At 36.0% G+C, this 23713-nt stretch overlaps 1 protein-coding gene across 6 annotated transcripts in view; it reads right to left on the reverse strand.

The window, feature by feature from the left end:
- Window positions 1–23713, reverse strand: part of PALS2 (protein associated with LIN7 2, MAGUK p55 family member) — a 117878-nt gene that overhangs the window by 28777 nt on the left and 65388 nt on the right. For all 6 annotated transcript variants that reach the window (XM_063609730.1, XM_055293635.2, XM_063609729.1 and 3 more), the window contains 3 exons: window positions 21733–21885; window positions 13158–13310; window positions 12211–12438 (listed from right to left, as the gene is read on the reverse strand). In XM_063609730.1, coding sequence (XP_063465800.1) covers window positions 12211–12438; window positions 13158–13310; window positions 21733–21885 — 534 coding nt within the window. The remainder of the gene's footprint in view (window positions 1–12210; window positions 12439–13157; window positions 13311–21732; window positions 21886–23713) is intronic.

Below are 23713 nucleotides of genomic sequence, written 5' to 3' on the forward strand. Positions count from 1 at the left end.
CCTCCCAAATAGCTGAAATTACAGGCGTGTGCCACCACGCCTGGCTAATTTTTGTATTTTTAGTAGAGATCGGGTTTCACCATGTTGGCCAGGCTGGTCTCGAACTCCTGATCTCAAGTGATCTGCCCACCTTGGCCTCCCAAAGTATGGGGATTACAGGCATAAGTCACTGTGCCCAGCCCAATTGCTTTCTTAAAACAGAATTGTTTTATACATATTTATAGAAATTCAAATGTTATCTTCTAAAGAATTGCCTTAGCATTAATCAGCATGTAAACTTTAATAAGCAAGAAAGCACACAATTAGTCAAAATAACAATGTTCTTTTTCTATTTGTTTATCATACTTCTGTAACCAACAAAATTCAAATAACACAAGTAGACATATTAGTGTGGTAAAAGTATTGTGATCGATGCATACAAAATAATTTTAAAATAAATCTGGGAACATGTAATAAAATCTTATTTATAATTAGATGATTTTCATAGCATTCAGAACATTTTCAACTACTCTAGAAAAGCTAAATATTAATCCTTAAATCAGTAGGTCAATAATTTTTTTCCTGATATATAATTTTAAATCTAAAAAGCAAGCACGCAAACATTAAGATTGCTAAAGTGTGACAATTGGCTAACTTGATAATGTCATGCAGCTCCATGTTTTGACAACGGGGAAAAAACCAAAATAATTAAATTTAATCAAAGGAAATTTAGTTGGCGGATAAGACAGAAAAATGAAGTACCAGCGAATGTTCTGGAATGACAGCATACCTGATGGATGTGTGCTGGATGCCTCTCCATATTGATGCAACTCTAAAAATATATTTGTAATTGCATAAATAAAGCCAGACTTTTAATTTATAATAAATTAAGAAAATATAAACAAACTACTAGACAATTTTATTACTTCACTCATTTGGTAAGGCAACTACCTCCCTAATTAACTGTCCACAAAGTATAATACCTGCAAGTTATAAATGATAGAACAACAAGCTAAAGGTATTTGAGATCGGGCAGAGAAAAAGGATTGGTATGCAAAGTTATAAAAATACCTGCATACTCCTTACTTCTCAAGAAAGATGCAGTGATTGAAGAATATCAAGAGAATCCTGTCATCTAACCATGAATGTGATTACCATTCTTATGTGTGGAACAGAATATATTTTGTAACCATAAAGCTCAGACTTTACAAGATAGTCCAAATTTCAAATATTCATTCCTCCAACATCTAATTGTTAATGGAAATGCCATTATCTGTGGAATACAAACCACATCTCTCAAAGGTAAAAGATTTATAGAACAATTTCTATTTTTTTTCATTTATTAAAGTAGTTTTAGAACATTACTGTTACGGTCAAAAACTCAGATTAACCTGATTTTACTTTGAACTTTGAAAATTTGTCTGAAAAATCAGTTAACCCAACCTTTGATCTAACCATTTTGTAATGACTCTAAAACCATTAAAGATATGACTAGATTTAGTATAATTATATTTTATTAAATGCAATTTAAAGTGTTGCACTTATAGGCTATGGATGTTAACCGTTCATTCATCATTAACTAAACACCACCTACTAAAACATTTCTATTTCATATTCTTATTACTAAAAAGAACTGAATGACCAAAACAATTTAAAGTACAAAGAAAAGGAAGTACAAATGGCTTTTAAGCATAGGAGATGTTCAACAACCTCACTCAGAATAGAAATACAAATTAAAACTACTTTATAACATTTTTTTCCTATCAGATTAGCAGAAATCCTTGTATTTTATAACATTCTATAAAAGAACTGTGGGTTAATAGGCATTTTCCTAATAGGCTTGTGGAAGAATGGTTCAACTTCTTGGGAGGACAATTTGGCAATACCTATCAAGATTACAAATGCATAAACCCTCTGACCTAGTAATCCATGTATGGGAGTGTATTCAACAGCTATGTTATGCAGATACATCCAAAATGACTTATGCACAAAACTACATCATTCCTAATAGCAAAAGATTGGAAGCAACCTAATTGTTTAACAAGAAGGAACTGGTTAAACAAATGATGGTACGTCTACATGATGTGGCACTATATATAGTCGTTAAAAAAGTGTGTTTGTCAATAGGAAGTGTATGCACCAATAAGGAAATGTCCTCAAGATAAAAGGTTAAGTGAAAAAAATAAGGTTCAAAATAGCATGTATACTATGCAACCTTTCTATGAAAAAGGTGAAAGGTGAAAAAGGATATGTAATTTTTATTTACTTGCATATGAATGAAGAAATTCTGAAAAGATAAACTAATAGCATAGTTTGTTACTGGTGGGGGGGATGATGAGGAGGACTAGGTTGGTAGTGGGAAGGATTCAGAGGGAGATCTCAGCTGAATACATATTTACATTTTTTGATTTTCGAACCATGGGAATGATTCACCTATATAAAAATTAAAATTTTAAGGTAATAAAGATAAATGACTCCCATTTGGATTCAGATGAAGTAACAAGGACCCTCCAACTTGAAATAACTAAAAACTATGTTGACAAAATATGTGAAACAATGTCTTTCAAGATGTCCGAGATCAGGCAATGAAGATAGTGATCCTAAAAGATGGAAGAAACAAGATGAGCTGCACAACTGCCCCAGCTAACTGCACAGAGAGTTTCCAGGCTGCAAATCAGGAAAGGAGAAAGGTGAAGCCTGACGGTCTCCAAGTTGAGGAGATGAACTGGGAGACCTGGGAGATCAAGGTGGTTACAGTGCATGGAATACAGTATCAGTGAGGAAAGACTGCACAGAGAGAGAATTGTGAGGGACTCCCTCTGTTTTCAGCTGAGTACTTAATCAACGTATGTGTATGAGGAAGCTACCTGCACCCTCTCTCTGTGTAGCTCTTTCCTCAATGATGGTAAAGAATCATTTGAAAGCATTACAGGGAACAAAAATATGGAAGTTGTATACGGTCAAGAATAGTTTCTGTTCTCACCAGGCCAAGTGGAAAAACCTTCATAATTCACAGGAGGTGGGGTACGATACTTAGAAGGGTTATGAGCTAAACTACATCCTGCAATCATACCTAATAAATCTTAAAAAGCAAGATTTAAAAGAATCATCTGTATCCTAGAACAAAGGTTAACAATGGTATTACTAAAATGTCAAAAAATAACAGATGTTGGCAAAGTTGCAGAGAAAAGGGAACTGCTAGTGGAAATGTAAATTAGCTCAGCCACTGTGGAAAGCACTTTGGAGATTTCTCAAAGAACTTAAAACAGAACTACCATTTGACCCAGCAATCCAATCCCATTAGTGGGTACATACCCAAAGGAATATATATCATTCTACCATAAAGACACATGTACGCATATGTTCATCACAGCACTTTTCACAACAGCAAAGATATGAAATCAACCTAGGCGCCCAATAATAGTGGACTGGATAAAGAAAATTTGGTACATATACATCATGGAATACTATGCAGCCATAAAAAGAATAAAATGTCCTTTGAGCAACATGGACAGAGCTGGAGGCCATTATCTTAAGCCAATTAATGCAGGAACAGAAAACCAGATTATTGCATGTTCTCATTTGTAAGTGGGTGCTAAACATTGAGTTTTAGACACAAAGAGGGAACAACAGACCCTGGGGCTTACTTGAAGGCAGAGAATAAGAGGAGGGTGAGGACTGAAAAACTACCTATCAGGTATTATGCTCACTACCTAGGTGACAAAATCATTTGTGCACTACACTCCAGAAACACGCAATTTATCCATGTAACAGACCTGTACACATACCCCTTGAACCTAAAAGTTGGAAGGGCTGGGCGCAGTGTTTCACACCTGTAATCCCAGCACTTTGGGAGGCTGAGGCAGACGGATCACAGGGTCAAGAGATCGAGACCATCCTGGCCAACGTGATGAAACCCCGTCTATACTAAAAATAAAATTAGCTTGGCCTGGTGGCACGTGCCTGTAGTCCCAGCTACTTGGCAGGCTGAGGCAGGAGAATCACTTGAACCCGGGAGGTGGAGGTTGCAGTAAGCCAAGATCACGCCACTGCACCCCAGCCTAGCAACAGAGCAAGACTCCGTCTCAAAAAAAAAAAAAAAATTGGAAGAAAAAAAAGAATATTTCTAATACAAAAATATCCAGCACCCAACAAGGTAAAATTCATGATGCCTGGCAGCCAATCAAAAATGGCCAAGCATGCAAACAGGGAGGGAATAACCTATAACAAGGAGAAAAATCAATTAAGAGTGACCCAGAAATGTCAAATGTGCTAGAATTAGTAGACAAGGACATTACAGTAATTGTTTCAACTTTACATATTATATTCATGGTTCAAGAAACTATAGGAAGGATTAAGTCTATTAAAAACATGCAGATATAAAAAAGACCCAATCTGAACTTCTAGAAATGAAAGCCAAAATACCTGAGACGAAAAATACCCACTAGGTGTGATTAATAGCAGATTAGACATTGCAAAAGAAAAGATTAGTAAACTTGAAGACAAAACAATAAAAAATACCCAACATGAAAAATACAGAGAAAAAAGGCTGAAATAAATGAACTAATCAGTGACCCACAGGACAACTTCAAGGGGCCTAATATACATGTAACTGAAGTCACCAAAGGACAGGAGAAACAGAAAAATAGAAAAAATGTCTGAAGAAATTATTGTCAAAGTTTTTCCAAATTTGATGAAAGAAATAGTCTTTTCAACAAACTGAGCTGGAAAAATTGAATATTCACATGCAAAATATAAACTTTGATCCTTTCTTCACATCCTATATAAAAATTAACATACAGTATATGTATCATAGACTCAGATGTACAGCAGAGACAGAACTGTAAAACTTGTAGAAAAAAATTGGAGAAAATCTTCATGACCTTAGGTTATACAAGGACTTCTTAAAGCCACAAAAGGATGACTCAAAGAAAAAAAAACATAAATTGGATTTCATCAAAATTCAGAACTTCTGCTCTTTGAATGACATTGTTAAGAGAATGAAAAGACAAGATAGAGACTGGAAGAAAGTCTTGGCAAATCCCAATTCTGATGAAGCACTTGTATAATGAATACATAAAGAATACTCAAAACTAAGAAAAACAATTCAACAAAAAATGGACAAAAGATTTGAAGACACTTCACCAAAGTGCACATATCAGTATGGCAAATAAACACATAAAAATATGTTCAATATTACTAGTTATTAGGAAAATGCAAATTAAAATCACAATGAGATACCACTACACGCTATTAGAATGGCTAAAATTTTAAAGACTGACCATACTACATGTTGTCCAAAATGTAGAGTAATTGGAACTTTCATATAATATTGGTGGAAATTTAAGTTGGCATACTAACTTTTGAAAACGGTTTAGTCATTTCTTCAATAAGTCAACATATACCTACCATATGACTCAATCCTTCAACCCCTGGTATGTACTCAAGAGACTTACATGTAAATGTCCATAGCAGCTTTATTTGTAAAAACCCCAAACTGGTAACAAAAAAATGTTCATCAGCCAGGTAATGGATAAACAAACTGTGGTACAGCCATGCAATGGAATATCACTTGTCATCAAAAAGAAATGAACTATCAATATACATAACATGAATGAATCCGCAAACAACTATGGTGAGTGAGGGAAGCTAAACAAACGAATCAAACAAAATTCAAAAAAGAATACATGTATTCCATTTATACAAAAATATGGAAAATGCAAAATAATTTAAAGTGACAAAAAGCAGAGCAGTAGCTGCCTGGAGTCATGGGTGGTAGAGAGAAAGGGAGCAGGAGGGAAGGATGAGAAGTGGACACAAAGAAGCCGGGAGGCCGGGAGCAATGGCTCATGCCGGTAATCCTAGTACTTTAGGAGGCTGAGGCGGGCAGATCGCTTGAGCACAGGAGTTCAAGATAGCCTGGACAATGTGGCGAAACCCTGTCTCTACAAAAAAAAAAAAAGAAAAAATACAAATATTAGCCGGGTGTGGTGGTGCATGCCTGTGGTCCCAGCTACTCAGAAGGCTGAGGTAGAAGGATTATCTGAGCCCTAGGAGGCTGAGGCTGCAGTGAGCTGTGATCATGTCACTGCACTCCAGCCTAGGTGACTGAATGAGGCCCTGTCTCAAAAAAAAAAAGAAAGAAATGGACACAAATAAATTTCTGGGAGTGTTCATCATCTCAACTGTGTTGCTTTCATGGGTACATTATGTATGTCCACATGTATCAAATTGTACACTTTATGTTATTTATATAAACTTTATCTCAAGGATATTTTTAAAAGTAAAGATAAAAACAGTGAAAATATTGCACAGGAATACACTATGCTTATGCAAATGACAATAATTAGTGGGAAAAAAATTAAATGGATGAAATGGCTAGAAAAACAGCTCCACCTTGACCTTGATGTTAAATCAGAAGGTGGCTAGTAATTCATTTGGGAATGTGTTGGCTAAACATGGTGCAAATGTTGCTTATTGAACCTACTTCTTAGACCATAGTTCCAGGCCCATCTGAATCTGCACTTCAGAGTGAGTGACACGATGGTAAACAAAGTGATTATCATTGCTAAGAGATTTTCCATGACACTAGCTGAGATGATCAAGGAAGGATGCTCTTTTTCTAAAAATTTTCAGTGTACGAACTTGGTCTACTTGGTTAAATACAGATGTACACACACATTTTTGAGAACAGCAAGATAACAAGAAAATATGTTTGGTTAAAAAAGTTTTGAAGGGAAATCCACATTCCTTTCTGATAAATATCTGAGAGCCACAAATTGAAGCCTCAGCCAAATAAAAAATTTTATTTTAAAAATCATATAAAAATTAGCCAGGCATGGTGGCACACACCTGTAGTCCCAACTTCTTGGGAGGCTCAGGCAGGAAAATTACTTGAACCCGGGCAGTGGAGGTTGCAGTGAGCCAAGATCACCCACTGCACTCCAACCTGGGTGACAGAGCTAGACTCTGTCTCAAAAAAAAAAAAACTACTAACTACTAACCTAGGCCAAAATTATACTAATCATAATTCTTAAGTTTATTATCACTGGTTCATGCAAGGACTGCTTTTGTTGATTTAATTAGTTTTAATAATATAATAGACAGCTATGCACTTGCCACCTAAAACTAACATTAAAATCCTACTTGATTCTCCTGCCCTCATTCCATCCCATCCCATCATTCTGGTTTCCCCAACCAAGGCACACTTCACCCTGAATCTTGGGTTCACAAACTCCTTGCTTTTCATTTTGATTATAGTTCTATTGCATCTATATGTACTCTTTAAAATTATATATTTAGTTATTTTAAACTTAAAAAAATAGTATCATGCTATATGCATATAATCTTTTGGGGTTTATATGCTTATTAACATGTTTCCAGCTGTACATACATAAGAATTGCTCTAGGGAATTACTGCAGCTTGATATATGTGAATATTTAACTCTAAGAGACATCATTAAACTTTTCTCCCCAATGTGTTTATACCAATACACACTGCCACCAGCAATGTAGAAAAGATGCTGTTTATTCACAGCTATAATTTTTACCAACTTAATGGAATATCACATTATGATTTTTAATATATCTTTATATGTTTACTGAACACATGTCCCCTTTTACTTGATTTTTCTATGTAGAGTGAAACACAATTTCAAACAGTATCCCTAGAATAACGCGTTTCCCCCATTCATTGAATCGTCTCTCCTTTCCACATTGAAAAACATTATCTCTGTCACATATCAAAGTAATAAGTATGTGTAGGTCTCTTCCTGAGCTCTCTAAAAGTCCACTGATCATGCTGTCTCTTCCTACGCCAACATCACAGTATCTTAATTCCTACATATTAATAATCAGACTCCATTCCTGCTTTTCTGATTCAAAAGTGTCTTGGCTATTCATCTCATCAAATTCCATGGAAAACCCTGTTTTGACTGGAATTCCATTACATCTACAAGTCAATGTGGGAAAAATCAACCTCTTCACAATATTGTCTTCCTGTCCATGACATGATACACCTGCTTCTTTAGATCCTCTTAATAATTCCTTTGTGTAGAGGTCTTGAATTATTTTGGTTAGATTTATTCCTAGACATAAATGTGACATTCTCTGACTCTACTATAAATGATGTCATAGTTACATTTCTAGATGTTTGCTGATTACATACAGAAATGCAATTGAGTTTTGTGTCTTAATCTTATTTTCAGGTACCTTGGTAAACTCTATTATTTCTAATAAGTTGTAGTTTTGAGGGGTTTCTATGCAAAAACTCTTATTTGTAAATAAGAAGTTTTAGTGCCTCCTTTCCAAACATTTTGCTTCTATAATTTGTTTTCGTCATACTGTACTTATGGATCCTTCAAGAAAATGTTAAATAGAAGTGGTGCTAGTGAGCATCCTTCTCTAGTTTTTTTTTTTTTTAACTAGGGAAAGGCTTTATCTTTGTTTTAAACTATTTTCTGGCTAATTAACTGCCAATAAATAACTGTATATAATCAATAATTAAAAAGTAGCAGTGTCCAAGGGCCTTGGAATTTAAAATATCATAGACTTACATTTTATCATATATAAAACAAAAATTTTAAAAGCAGTTAAAATTCTTGAAATTGTATTATTTTTTAGAAGCTGAATCAATTCAGTTTGCCTCATTGTTGGAAGCTTCATCAAAATTCTGAACAAGATCATCACTTCCCCAATAGTAAGTGGTACTTTTCCATCCAGCTTCTGCCAGTTTCCTTAAGCTTGTTGACACCAAGCTGGTTTAAGACACTGGGTGGCATTTCTGTTAGCTGCTTTGTCTCAGCATGGCTGGTAATGGTCAAAGTGTTTGCTGCTAGAGATGTCTGAACATTGGGATTGTTAACATAGATCACCATTCCTTGGTTTGCAAACATACCTCTTTAATATCAGAGATATTGCTTACTCCTACTTTCTTTCAGGAAAACTGAAGTTTTTTTATCATCTGATGTAACAGATAATGTTTGCTGTATCATCTGAGCACAGTTCCTTTTTACCAGTGCACAATTGTGCTTGAAATCTGGCAAGTTTTTCATGGTTTGTGAGGGCTTTTTCATCTTATAATGAAAACGAAACTGGAATTTCATGAGTGGAAATGAAACTTCGTGGGGTATTGGGGTTGGCACTAGAGGTCTTAGGCAGACCATCTGCAAGGCCAGTTTCTGACTTTAAAGGGAAAGCTTCTAACATTAGTTAATTCAGAATAATGTTTGTTCTAGTTTTTTTTTGTAATAAAATTAAGGCTTTTCCCTTCTGTTCCTAATTTACTAATCATTTTTTAAAAATCATTGAATTTTATCAAATTCTCCATTGAGGTTATTCTCTTTTCATCTGTTAATGTGCTTAGTTACATATGGATTTTCTAATATGAAACTCTCCTAGCATACCTGGGATAGTAAATCTAAACTTGGATATGTTGTATTATCTTTGTTATATACACAATCAAATCTGATTTGCTAATATTTTGTTGAGAACTTTTAATGTATATCCTTGGGTGAAACAGTCCTGTAATATATTTTCTTATATTGTTTCTAGTTGTCCAGGTCATGTTGGTTCCAAAGAATAAGAGAGAATTCCTATCAGTTGGCCTTGATAAAGAAATGGAATTATGAATAGCCTCTGGGAATCTAAGCTATATGAAAGTTGAAGAACTTCAGAATTGGCTACTTCTAACTCACTCTGGCCCTCAAAATTTAAAACATAGATACTTATGTCCCATAGCAGATTCTGGACTTTTACCAAGCACCTGAAATGATTCTGATAAAGATCATCTACTGACTAGGCTTTTGAAAAACATTACCGTGGTAGGGAAGAGTTCTTGGCTTTCATTTGCTCTTGCAGCAATCCAGAGCTGAGACTAGCTCCACAGCACTACATGGTGGAGATTTTAGTGAAAGAGTTGAAGAGGCAAAATGCCCTTGCTTCCCTATAGCATCTTAGTAGGATGCCCACAGTTTGCAGATGCCCTGGTTTATGCCTATTAATCCAGCATATGAGTAATGTTCCCCTTTTCATTAAAAAAAAAAAAGTCTCAATTTGGATGTTCTTTCGGAAGCCTTCATGTTATAGTTTCTTTTCTTCTTTATGGGAGGACAGGCCTCAGGCTACCTAGGGCTTACAAGACTCTTCCTCTCCTACTTGAATTCATTCCCCCAACTCTAAATGCTAAGTGAAAAGCAGAGTTTGAGAGGGTATGGAATGGGGAAAACTTATGTTTAAACCAAGGCTAAATGTCCTTGCATTTCATAGAATTCAGTTAGTTCACCAGATGCAAAATCTATGTAGGAATTTGGGCCAAAGCCCTAGTTATTAATATTATAAAATTTTATTTTGCCTGTAAAAGTCTCATAGTTATGGTGAGCTAGAAGAATTCTGGAGTTTAGACCACAGAAGGAAAAGAAAATCTTCCTACTACAACTAACACATAATAATAAATAAAATACATAAATCCTAGATTTTACTCTTCCAGTGTATGCAGGTCCACGATAAGGCCTCAGGCTGTCACAAATCGAAATTTGCCAACTGAGGAATAAAGGTAGCCTGAGAGGTACTAGTGATATGAAATGTCTAAGTACTAATATCACTTATTTTTCACAATTCTTTTCCTTGAAGACCAAAAAACTATCTTCATTTCAACCAAAGTTAATTACAAGCCTATTTTCGTAAGTTCAATTTACATGCTATTATTCATGACTAAATAATCTATCCTTACCTTTGAAAGAACAGTTTAAAATAGACATTCAATGAAATGTTATTTCAAATAACTGTATGGAAATGTAAGAACTAGACTTTTAAACTCTCATTTTAACAATATGAAATATAGGCCGGGCGCGGTGGCTCACGCTTGTAATCCCAGCACTTTGGGAGGCCGAGGCGGGCGGATCACGAGGTCAGGGGATAGAGACCACGGTGAAACCCCATCTCTACTGAAAATACAAAAAATTAGCCGGGCGTGGTGGCGGGCGCCTGTAGTCCCAGCTACTCAGGAGGCTGAGGCAGGAGAATGGCGTGAACCCGGGAGGCGGAGCTTGCAGTGAGCCGAGATTGCGCCACTGCACTCCAGCCTGGGCGACAGAGCAAGACTCTGTCTCAAAAAAAAAAAAACAAAAACAAACAAACAAAAATGAAATAAGATACACTGGCAGTATCTTATGTAAGAAAACTTATAATTTCATTCACACATCAAATAATAAATTTCTGGAATAAACCTGAACATTAGAGGTATCTACTTCTATATTACTTAGGCTTGAAAACCCTCTCTTTGGTTCCAACACTCCTAACATAATTTTCAATTCTTCCTCCACAATTACTTTCTTTTTCTTTCTTTACGGTTCCATTTTACCACTACTGCGTCATCACCACAGCAAGTGCAGCCACTTCTTGAGCACTCACTATGTGCCAGGTGTTGCTGTGAGAGCATTACATGAACTAACTCGTTTAATCCTCATAACAATCTTTTGAGAACACAAATTTTATCCCTAACTATATAGATGAGAAAAATGAAGCACAGAGAAGGTAAGCTGATAATTGGCAGCACGGTATTTGAACCTAAGTGGTCATCTTAATCATTCATTAGAGCTGTTGTTCACAAATCACCTCACACCTTCAAAAATCTGCCACCTGGTTACATAATCTCATCTCTCTTCTTTTTGAATTCACTTAACATACCGAGTCTAGACAATCTCTATACTAAAACATTTTCCTGTTCAATTATCTAGTTTACCTAAAATTAGTTTTAAAATACAGATCAAATGTGTTCAAACCAGGGGTCCAAGATTTTCTTTATACCCATCCTCTTTTCTGGCCTCATCAGTCATTTCACCCATCACACAAACACTAAGCTGGAGGTGATCTGGACTGCATTTTTATCCTCTCCCAGGGCCTAATACAATGCCTGAACATAATAGCTGTCAGAAATGTTTGCCAGATTAATAATTCAAAGACTTTATGGTTCTTCTGATACCTAGCTGTAGGTTACTGTTATGCCAGGGTTCCTGGTGTTTACAAAGAAATCTTACTACTTCCTTTACAATAGTAAAATAGCACTGTTTAAAAATTCAAAAATTCACCCATGACTAAATAAGCCATTTCAGAACACTCAAATCAATTTTTTCTCTTTTCTTTAGCAAAATAGTAGCAACTGATAGTTATTTCCAACACTGTGATTAAAAACATGAAAGTATTTTTAATACTACCAAAAATTTTATTACTAACCTGTTGAGGAGTAATGGTATCTCTATAACTTGGTAAGATTTTTAGGGTGACACTTCCACTAATATTTTTCAGTAATTCTTGTAATTCCTTTGGATTATTTCCAACCTCATGGCCATTGACTTCTTTAATTATATCTCCCACATGAAGTAGACCTTGTCGATCTATCATTCCCCCATGGAGGATTCGGGCAATTACCAGATCATTATTTTCAACCCTAAATGTCACACCCTATGAGAAATAAGAAAGAGATTTCTCATTTATTAGGGAGAAATGCTTAAATATTCATGAACATACGTAAGAAAATATTCTAAAACTAGGTAAAATGAATCATTCTTACTTTTACCATGTTCTCTCCTGTCTCAATATTTCACTCCCATTAAACTGTGTACTAGTATAGTTTATTACACCAGTGGATAGGATGTATCTTACAGGCCAAATGGAAACTCAAGAGAGCAGGAAAAGGTATTTATGCATTCTGATGGACTTATTCCTGGCTTTTCCTTTTTTGCACTCACTGTTCTTATAGTCAGGATCCAGAAGCAATAATTTTACCAAGGAATAGTAAACTTCACTACTTAGAGAGTCCTAGTATGGCTTCAATTTTTAATAACAATTTCTTTTTATATTTTGATAATGTCACAGTATTTCTTCAAAGGGTAGTTCATGTCTTCAAAGGGTAGGAAGAAACGTAGTAGTCATCTTCTGAAATTGTTTTGCTACCCCTTGCCATATTTCTACTTCTAGCTCAGTTTAACTTTTCATTTTGGTTTAATTTTGCAGGCTAAACCAAGTTGAGAAAGCATCAGCTGTGCCTTTATACACAGGCCAAACAAGAATACAGTTTTCATAACATTATGAAAAGGAAAAAAAATGAAACAGAGTAGTGACTGAACCACAAATTATGTCATATTTCAGATTTAATAGGGAACTGATTTATCTATACTCACCAATGGTTCCCCAGCTCTTTTGTGAATACCAAGAATACGAATGGCATCTACTGGTAATAACTGATTATTGATAGAAGAATTATTCATTTCTGGGCTTGATGGAGGTGAATCATAACACTTCGATGCCACAATATCATGGGCCTCCAACAGTGACTATAAGGAGTCAAAACATCCTGTGGTTATTTACGATATGTTGATGAAATATGTTACTAAAAGTACTTTGTTAGTTCATTATTCCAATGGAGTACTAAAAATTTCCAAGGCACATGGTATTAAATTCCCAAATATCAGGTTAATCAAATACATATATAATTTTTAAGAGATATAAAAATATATAGTTTTATTATCATCAAACAACATCATATTCCTTCTTTGAGATATGAAGAGATTGACAGAGTTTAGTGATGCTTTTTAAAAACTGGCAAGTTCACTGGAAACTGAACCTAGGTTTCCAGTCTGGTGCAATGAAGGTACCAGATTTTATTGCCACCACTGTCATCATATCATTCACTATTTACCATCGATCCTATTTACTAAAATATCGTAAAAATTCAAATTCAAATGACATTTTTACCTAACATTGCTAAGTTAGTAATATGATATACTTTTTATATGTACAAAATGTCTGTTAAAAGATGTCCAATAGAAAATGGATATATTAGCATCTTGTATCAGTGACAAAAAATTTTATATTACCAATAAAGGTTTTAGTTTATAAAAGGGACATTTTTTGAGGAAAAAAACAAGTCAGTAATAGTCCTGAATATAATATATTTTTTTTACCTCCTATATTTACTATGTATGTGCTATCAGCATGGGTGGTTTTGATCTAGCTTTCTAGGAATTTTTTTTTTTTTTTGAGACAGAGTCTCACTCTGTCACCTAGGCTGGAGTGCAGTGGTGCGATCTCGGCTCACTGCAACCCCCACTTTCCGGGTTCAAGTGATTCTCCTGCCTCAGCCTCCCAAGTAGCTGGGACTACAGGCACGTGCCACCATGCCCAGCTAATTTTTTGTATTTTTAGTAGAGACGGGGTTTCACCATGTTAGCCAGGATGGTCTCGATCTCCTGACCTCGTGATCCACCCACCTCGGCCTCCCAAGGAATTTCTTAATTAATACTAAAATGTTTTTTTCATCTCTTATCCTAAAAGAATAATTTTTAGGGCAGGCGCGGTGACTCATGCCTGTAATCCCAGCAGCTGGGGAGGCCGAGGCAAGTGGATCATGTGAGGTCAGGAGTTCAAGCCCAGCCTGGCCAACATGGCAAAACTCTGTCTCTACTAAAAACACAAAAAATTAGCTGGGCGTGGTGGCATGTGCCTGTAATCCCAGCTACTCGGGAGGCTGAGGCAGGAGAACTGTTTGAACCCTGGAGGCGGAGGTTGCAGTGAGCCGAGATTGCACCATTGTACTCCAGCCTGGGCAACAAGAGTGAAACTCTGCCTCAAAAAAAAAAAAAAAAAGAATAACTTTTACTGCAACTGTGCACATTCAACATAAAGCTAAGTTAAACATTCTTGAGGGGTTGGAGAGAATTCAAGTTCAAAAACAATAAATCAAAATAGAAAGAGGCAAATATTAACAGGTTTGGGATCAAAGCAATCAGGATAATTGGTAATTTCTGGTCATTTCATAAAAGAATTTGTGAAACGCTGGAGAAAAAAATTCAATAAAACAACTCACAAATCCATATGTAAGGATTCTTCCTATAAATGCTGGAAGTTGCTAACCTGCGCTGCTTAGTTTTCCACCCTATATCCTCCTTTGGCAGTTTTATTTACTCCTGTGACTTGAGCCACTACTTACGCATTGACAATTCTTAAATTTCTATCTCTAGTTCAGAACTCTCATGTGCTTCAGATTTTTATAGTAAAAATTTGCCCACAACTTGTCAAAGTCATGGCAATTTGAAAATCAAAAGTAGGGATTGTAAAGGATTAAAACATTGAATAAAAAATCCATAGACTCACAATGCTATTTAAAAAAATTGACTGAATATCCCAGAATCTACAATGAACTCAAACAAATTTACAAGAAAAAAACAAACAACCCCACCAAAAAGTGGGCAAAGGACATGAACAGACACTTCTCAAAAGAAGACATTTATGCAGCCAAAAAACACATGAAAAAATGCTCATCATCACTGGCCATCAGAGAAATGCAAATCAAAACCACAGTGAGATACCATCTCACACCAGTTAGAATGGCCATCATTCAAAAGTCAGGAAACAACAGGTGCTGGAGAGGATGTGGAGAAATAGGAACACTTTTACACTGTTGTTGGGACTGTAAACTAGTTCAACCATTGTGGAAGTCAGTGTGGCGATTCCTCAGGGATCTAGAACTAGAAATACCATTTGACCCAGCCATCCCATTACTGGGTATATACCCAAAGGACTATAAATCATGCTGCTATAAAGACACATGCACACGTATGCTTATTGCAGCACTATTCACAATAGCAAAGACTTGGAACCAACCCAAATGTCCAACAACGATAGACTGGGTTAAGAAAATATGGCACATATACACCATGGAATACTATGCAGCCATAAAAAATGATGAGTTCATGTCCTTTGTAGGGACACGGATGAAACTGGAAACCATCATTCTCAGCAAACTATCGCAAGGACAAAAAAACCAAACACTGCATGTTCTCACTCATAGGTGGGAATTGAACAATGACAACACGTGGACACAGGAAGGGGAACATTACACTCCGGGGACTGTTGTGGGGTGGGGGGAGGGGGGAGGGACAGCATTAGGAGATATACCTAATGCTAAATGACGAGTTAATGGGTGCAGCAAACCAACATAGCACATGGATACATATGTAACAAACCTGCACATTGTGCACATGTACCCTAAAACTTAAATTTAAAAAAAAAAATAGACTGAAAAAACTCATTTGTTACCACTTGAAACTGCAATTTTAAACAGCTCTTCACTTTGAAACTTAGTAAAAGGAAGGATCGAGTACATTCCTGCCTCTTCAGTAGGAAATGCACTAAGCAGCCCAGTTGATGAGAAGCTCTACATTATGGAAGAATACTAGCTAACAATGTAGAATAGAAAAACGTCATTTTGCAACCTTTAATGAAAATGCTGATTTACAACCCAAAAGCTAGAAGAAGATGAGAAATAACAAAAATTAGAGCTGATCTGAAGAAAACTGAGACACAAAAAACCTTTCAAAAGATCAATGAGGCTGGGCATGATGGCTCAGGCCTGTGATCCCAGGACTTTGGGAGGCCGAGGTGGGCAGATCACCTGAGGTCAGGAGTTCAAGACCAGCCTGGCCAACATAGTGAAACTCCGTCTCTACTAAAAATACAAAAATTAGCTGGGTGTCATGGCACACAATTGTAGTCCCAGCTACTTGGGAGGCTGAGGCAGGAGAACTGCTTGAACCTGGGAGGTGGAGGTTGCAGAGAACCGAGATCGTGCCACTGCACTCCAGTTGGGCAACACAGTGACTCCATCTCAAAAAAAAAAAATTAATTAAATTAAAAAACAAAAAACGAATCCAGGAGTTGGTTTTTTGAAAAAATTAATAAAATAGACAAGCCACTAGCTAGACTAATAAAGAAGAAAAGAGAGGAGAGCCAAATAAACACAATTAGAAATGATGAAGGGAATGTTACTACTGAACCCACAGAAATAAAAACAGCCATGAGAAAATACTACAAACACTTCCATGCACACAAACCAGAAAACCTAGAAGAGATAAATTCCTAGACATATACAACCTCCGAAGACTGAGCCACGAATAAATTGATTCCCTGAATAGACCAATAACAACCTCCGAAATTGAATCGGTAATAAATAGTCTATCAACCAAAAAAAGCCTGGGAGCTGATGGATTCACAGCTGAATGCTATCAGATGTACAAATAAGAGCTGGTACCATTCCTACAGAAAAGCTATTCCAAAAAACTGAGGAGGAACTCCTCCCCAACTAATTCTATGAGGCCAGCCTCATCTTTATATCAAAACCTGACAGAAACACAACAAAAAAACCTTGACAAACATTATAAGTTTGTCAAAGTTGACAAACACTTTTAAGCGGGAGCTAAATGCTAAGAACTTATGACAAACATTAATGCCAAAATCCTCAACAAAATACCTGCAAACCAAATCAATCAGCACATCAAAAAGCTAATCCACCATGATCAAGTAGGCTTCATCCCCGGAATGCAAGGTCTGTTCAACATCTGCAAATCAATAAATGTGATTCATCACATAAACAGAACTAAAGACAAAAACTACATAATTACCTCAATAGAGCAGAAAAGGCTTCCAATAAAATTCAACAATCTTTCATGTTAAAAATTATCAATTAACTAGGTATTAAAGGAACATACCTCAAAATAATAAGAGTCATCTATGACAAACCCACAGCCAACGTTATACTGAATGGGCAAAAGCTAGAAGCACTCCCCTTAAAAACCAGCACAAGACAAGGATGCCTTCTCTCACCACTTCTATTCAACATAGTATTAGAAGTCCCAGCCAGAGCAATCAGGTAAGAGAAAGAAATAAAGGGCATCCAGATAGGATGAGAGGAAGGCAAACTATTTCTGTTTGCAGACGACATAATTCTGTATATAGAAAACCCCATAGTCTCAGCCCAAAAGCTCCTCCAGCTGATAACTTCAGCAGAGGATACAAAGTCCTTTTTGTATTTTGCAAGATGCAAAATAAATGTACAAAAATCACTAGCATTCATACACACCAACAACAGCCAAAGGAAGAGCCAAATCAGAAAGGCAATCCCATTCACAATTGCCACAAAAAGAATAAATTACCTAGAAACATAGCTAACCAGGGAGGTGAAAGATTTCTACAATGAGAATTACAAAACACTGCTCAAAGAAATCAGAGAAGACACAAACAAATGAAGAAACATCCCATGCTCATGGATAGGAAGAACCAATATTATTTAAATGGCTACACTGCCCAAAGCAACTTACAGAGTCAATGCTATTCCTATCAAACTACCAATGACATTCTTCACAGAACTAGAAAAAACTATTTTAAAATTCATATTGAACCAAAAAAGGGCCCGAATAGCCAAGGCAATCTTAAGCAAAAAGAACAAAGCTGGGGGCATCACATTACCCAACTTCAAACTATACTACAAGGCTATAGTAACCAAAACAGCACGATATTGGTACAAAAACAGGCACATAGACCAGTGGAACAGAACAGATTGCTTAGAAATAAGGCTGCACATCTACGACTATCTGATCTTTGACAAAGCTGACAAAAACAAACAACGGGGAAAAGACTCCCTATTCAATAAATCGTGCTGGGATAACCACCTAGCCATATGCAGAAGATTGAAGCTCAGCCCCTTCTTTATACAGTACACAAAAATCAACTCGAGATGGATTAAAGACTTAAATGTAAAAACCCCAGAAGACAACCTGGGCAATACCATCCTGGCCATAGGAATGGGCAAAGATTTCACAACAAAGACATCAAAAGCAATCACAACAAAACCCAATATTGACAAATGAGATCTAATTAAACTGAAGAGCTTCTGCACAGCAAAAGAAACTACCAACAGAGTAAAGAGCCTACAGAATGGGAGAAAATATTTGCAAACGATGCATCTGACAAATGTCTAGTATCCAGCATCTATAAGGACCTTAAACAAATTTACAAGATCTTTGCCCATTTAAGTGGGCAAAGAACATGAACAGATACTTCTAAAAAGAAGACATACATGTGGCCAACAAGCATATGAAAAAGAGCTCAATATCACTGATCATTAGAGAAATGCAAATCAAAACCACAATGAGATACCATCTTACACCAGTCAGAATGGCTATTATTAAAAAGTCAAAAAATACCAGATGCTGGTAAGGTTGCAGAAAAAAGGGAACACTCGTACCTTGTTGGTGGGAATGTATATTAGTTCAACCACTGTGGAAAGCACTACGGAGATTCATCAAAGAGCTAAAAGCAGAACTACCATTTGACCCAGCAATCCCATTACTGGGTATATACCCAGAGGAATATAAATCTTCCTACTATAAAGACATGCATGCAAATGTTCATTGCAGCACTATTCACAACAGCAAAGACACGAATCAACCTAAATGCCTGTCAATGACAGACTGGATAAAGAAAATGTGATATATATATATGTACACACACACACACACACACACACACCATAGAATACCAAAAAACCTTTCAAAAGATCAATGAGGCTGGGCAGCCATAAAAATGAGATGTCTTTTGTGGCAACATGGATGGAGCTGGAAGCTATTATCCTTAGCAAACTAACACAGGAACAGAAAACCAAATACTGCATGTTCTCACTTATAAGTGGGAGCTAAATGGTAAGAACCTAAGAACACCAAGAAGGGAAAAACAGAGACTGGGGTCTACCTGAAGGGGGAGGGTGGGAGAAGGGAGAGAAACAGACAAGATAACTATTGGGTACTGGGCTTAATATCCATGTGGTAAAATAATATGTACAACAAACCCCCATTACATGTGTTTACCTATGTAACAAACCTTTACATGTACCCCTAATCCTAAAACAAAAGTAAAAAAAAAAAAAAAAGAAAACACTGATTTAGGCAAGGATTATTAATTTGTGTTCATCAGTAGGTATATGGTTGATAGAGAACAGAATCTGTATAATGTTAAGATAAAAACACAATTGATTACTTCCCAGTAATCAAAGAAAGGATTAGGCCATCATCACCTTTATTTATGGCCTGGTCTTTTCAATAGGTCAGTGTCATAATCAAGGGGAAAAGGTATGGTGCAACCAGCTACCACACATGGACCTAAACTGGACACTTATATGTACAAACCACCTGTAAATAATATTGTGGTATCAAATGGAGAAGTCTGAATATGATGTGTGTATTATATGAGATGGAAGTTCACTGAAATAGAAAATTAGAAATCAATAACTAAAAAAAGAGTAAAACACAGTTTGTGCAAAATCTCAAATTAGTAAAAAAATTATGTATGTACATTTGTGCATTGAAAAACATGGATGAATATGCACTAAGACAGTACAGTAGTGATCTGGGTAGAAGAAAGGCAATGTCTTCATTTTTGTATTTTTATTTGCTGGTATTCTAAAATTTTTATATGCTACACTTCATATAATGTATGTGCTTATATATTTATTAAATTATAAATATTTACTAATAATATGTAGCATTCCTGAAAACCTACATGCTTCCAATGTATCACAAACCTAAGGTGGCCAGTTCCCGTAACATAAGTATGTCCAAAACACTTTCTTCTAGTGTTCCTTACCTCATTGAACAGCCATTGTTTAAGTCATAAATTGTTATCAACTTCCCACATCTCTCTTCTACAACTGTCATATGCAACCAATCGACTAAATCCTGTTGATTTTATTGATTAAAACTTGAAAGTCTTTAAATTTCTTACTATCCATATGTACTGCCATTATAATTTCTTGCCTTGGAACTTAATCATCTCGTTTCACAAACCTGACCTTTCCCTGGTTAATACCCAACCCATCCTCCTTTCCTATTCATTTCCCCCTCCACACCTAAAGTTTCCCACTGTCCTTATGATAAAGTCCAAATAACTCCGTATGCCTTTACAAGGACTCAATCAACTGAGACCTGCACAGGAGATGTCTCTGAGATATGTGTCCATATTTCTTTTGTACCTAAGATACTAATTTACGTCGGAACCATCTCACTATAAACCTTCATATTTTGCAGTAACATTGTTGAAGAGTCACATAAAATCTTTGGCTGAGAAAGAGCAAAAGGCTGTTACCATTCGATTTTCAGTGCTAAGATTTGCAGGGGAAAGCAGGTGACATTTACTTTATTCTATCCCAGCACCATTCTTTTTCCACTAAAATGCAGTGTCCCAGTCATAAATCAAGTTACCATATACGGCTGGATGTATTTATCGGGGATTTCCATTCTTTTCAATGAGTTAATTTTTCTAACACCTTCCCCAATACCACATTGTCTTAATTATTATATGTTTACAAGAAATCTTTCCTGGCTTTTCTCTTCTGAAATGCATTCTTCTTTGTAAAACTGATGAACTCTTTGTTGATACAGGCCATTGCTAAAATCATACTTATTTCTGTACCTGTGGAGATTATGTTATACAATAGTTTCTATACTTTCACAGCTCTCTGTGTTCCATGGTCACTGACTGCACACCAATCCTGAGAAGCAATACTAAAAAGTATTGAATAAGAAACAGAATGGGAGTGAGGAAGAAAAAAATCCATATCATAGTGAGGAAAATGGCTCCAGCATGTGGTCTGATGGTGAATTAAGGTTGTTTTCTTTAATGGCACAAAGAAAAATCCATTGTGATGTATTTCTGTAACAGTGTACATTTATGTAGCATTATAGTTACATGTGTCTGTTTATATATCCTCAGCATATGAGGACATTAAAATGCCAAGGTTGGAATTTACATACTTACCTATTACAGCCCTAAATAATCTTTGAAGAAAACATCACCTTAAACTGGAAAGTATAGGAGAATACTTTGGGAATATAGGGAACTTGAGAGTTCAGTGATAGGGAAAGTTACCTGGAAGTGAGGCTCTTTGAGTATACCAACCAGTTCTGCCACATTTTCATCCACATTTATTAGAGGAGTGATGTCTTCAAGAATTTCATTGACTAATTCCAAGTTATTGTCACTGACAGCTTCTAGTTTGGAATCTTCTAGCCTCTCATGAGCCTGAAAAAATAACAGTATATTAAAGTAGTAATACTTATTTGTTTTGCACCAGACCATGGTTTATTTCTTTTTCATAAAGTTTTAAAATATATTAGTTGGAGGTTTAATTCATGTAAACCAAATTTAATATTTCAACCAGAGGCAATATACAGATTTTACAGTAAGTATATCATGCAATATAATAAATCTTGGCCTCTAGTTCTATTCTGAAAGTCATGAAAAACTCATTTTTATAACTAAACCATGAAAAAACTGGACAAGTCAGCTTTACAAAACCTATTATTACAGTCCCTTACCACCAAGAGAATTTCCTAATGACTTCCTAGGGTCCAGGCTCAAACTCTAGATGTTATTGTTACATTTTATTAAAATAAATGATTAAGCATAATAAAAACAAGGAACAGGAATGTAATAATTATATGTTAATATTTTTTAAAACGATAAAAACAATTTTGGAAACCCTAGAATCTGGAAGCTCCTATCTTCCAATGTTGAAAATCAGTGGAAAAAAAAGTCAATTTAGAGCAAGTGGCCCTTAAACTGGAATTTTTTTTTTTTTTTTGAGACAGAGTCTCGCTCTGTCGCCCAGGCTGGAGTGCACTGGCGCAATCTCGGCTCACTGCAAGCTCCGCCTCCCGGGTTCACGCCATTCTCCTGCCTCAGCCTTTCTGAGTAGCTGGGACTACAGGCGCCCGCCACCTTAAACTAGATTTTAAAAGACCACATAATTTAATCAGGGAAATGATCATCTCCTGTCTTTATAAGTAAAGTTGTTTTTTTCTTAATCTCACAATCTTTTTCACAGAAAATAGACCATCAACCACACTGTCACAGAAAGTAATTCTTTTTTTTTTTTTTTTTTTTTTTTTTTTTTTTTGAGATGGAGTCTCGCACTGTTGCCCAGGCTGGAGTGCAGTGGCGTGACCTCGGCTCACTGCAAGCTCCACCTCCCGGGTTCACGCCATTCTCCTGCCTCAGCCTACCAAGTAGTTGGGACTACAGGTACCCGCCACCACGCCCGGCTAATTTTTTGTATTTTTAGTAGAGACAGGGTTTCACCGTGTTAGCCAGAATGGTCTCGATCTCCTGATCTCGTGATCTGCCTGCCTCGCCCCTCCAAGTACTGGGATTATAGGCATGAGCCACCTTGCCCGGCCGAAAGTAAGTAATTCTAATCATCCTTTCATAGTAGGAGTAAAGCCGAGTGTTAAGTTCAAACTGAGAATGAACACTAAGCAGGCTCCAACTTTTAAGCATTCCTTGCTTTCTGATAAATGGTTGCTATATAATTTTGAAGACAGGAAAACCATAATTATTAAAATTTAATTCATAAAACCATGTATGATGGCAAATCTTATATTTTAAGACCATTTCAAGGATTGCTGAAGAAAAATCCACATTTCAAGTGGTAACACTATCAACTAAACTTTTTCAGATACCTAAACTATAATACTTAAGATGTTATTTTTACCATACACAGTGGATCCTTCAGAGTCCAAATAAAACATTCTAATTTTTAAAAGACAATTTTTCTTGTTTAAATCTATTTTTTTCTAGGTAATTCACAGGAGTAAAATAAGTTCTTAAGTGGAAAAGAAAGCTATATATTAAGCAAGATTTTAAAGAAAGACCTTAAAAGAAGAAATTCTAAAAGTCATATGAAATACCGAGAAAGAAGAAAAAACTTACTAAACAAAAAGAAAAATATCAAAAGACCAAAACTAATTTAAATAGAGGAAGAAGTTTTATAAGATTTAGATTAAAAAAATTAAACTATGGTGGCTCATGTCTGTAATCCCAGCACTTTGGAAGGCCAAGATGGGTGGAT

Source organism: Symphalangus syndactylus, chromosome 9 (assembly GCF_028878055.3).
Source record: "Symphalangus syndactylus isolate Jambi chromosome 9, NHGRI_mSymSyn1-v2.1_pri, whole genome shotgun sequence".
Taxonomy (NCBI): domain Eukaryota; kingdom Metazoa; phylum Chordata; class Mammalia; order Primates; family Hylobatidae; genus Symphalangus; species Symphalangus syndactylus.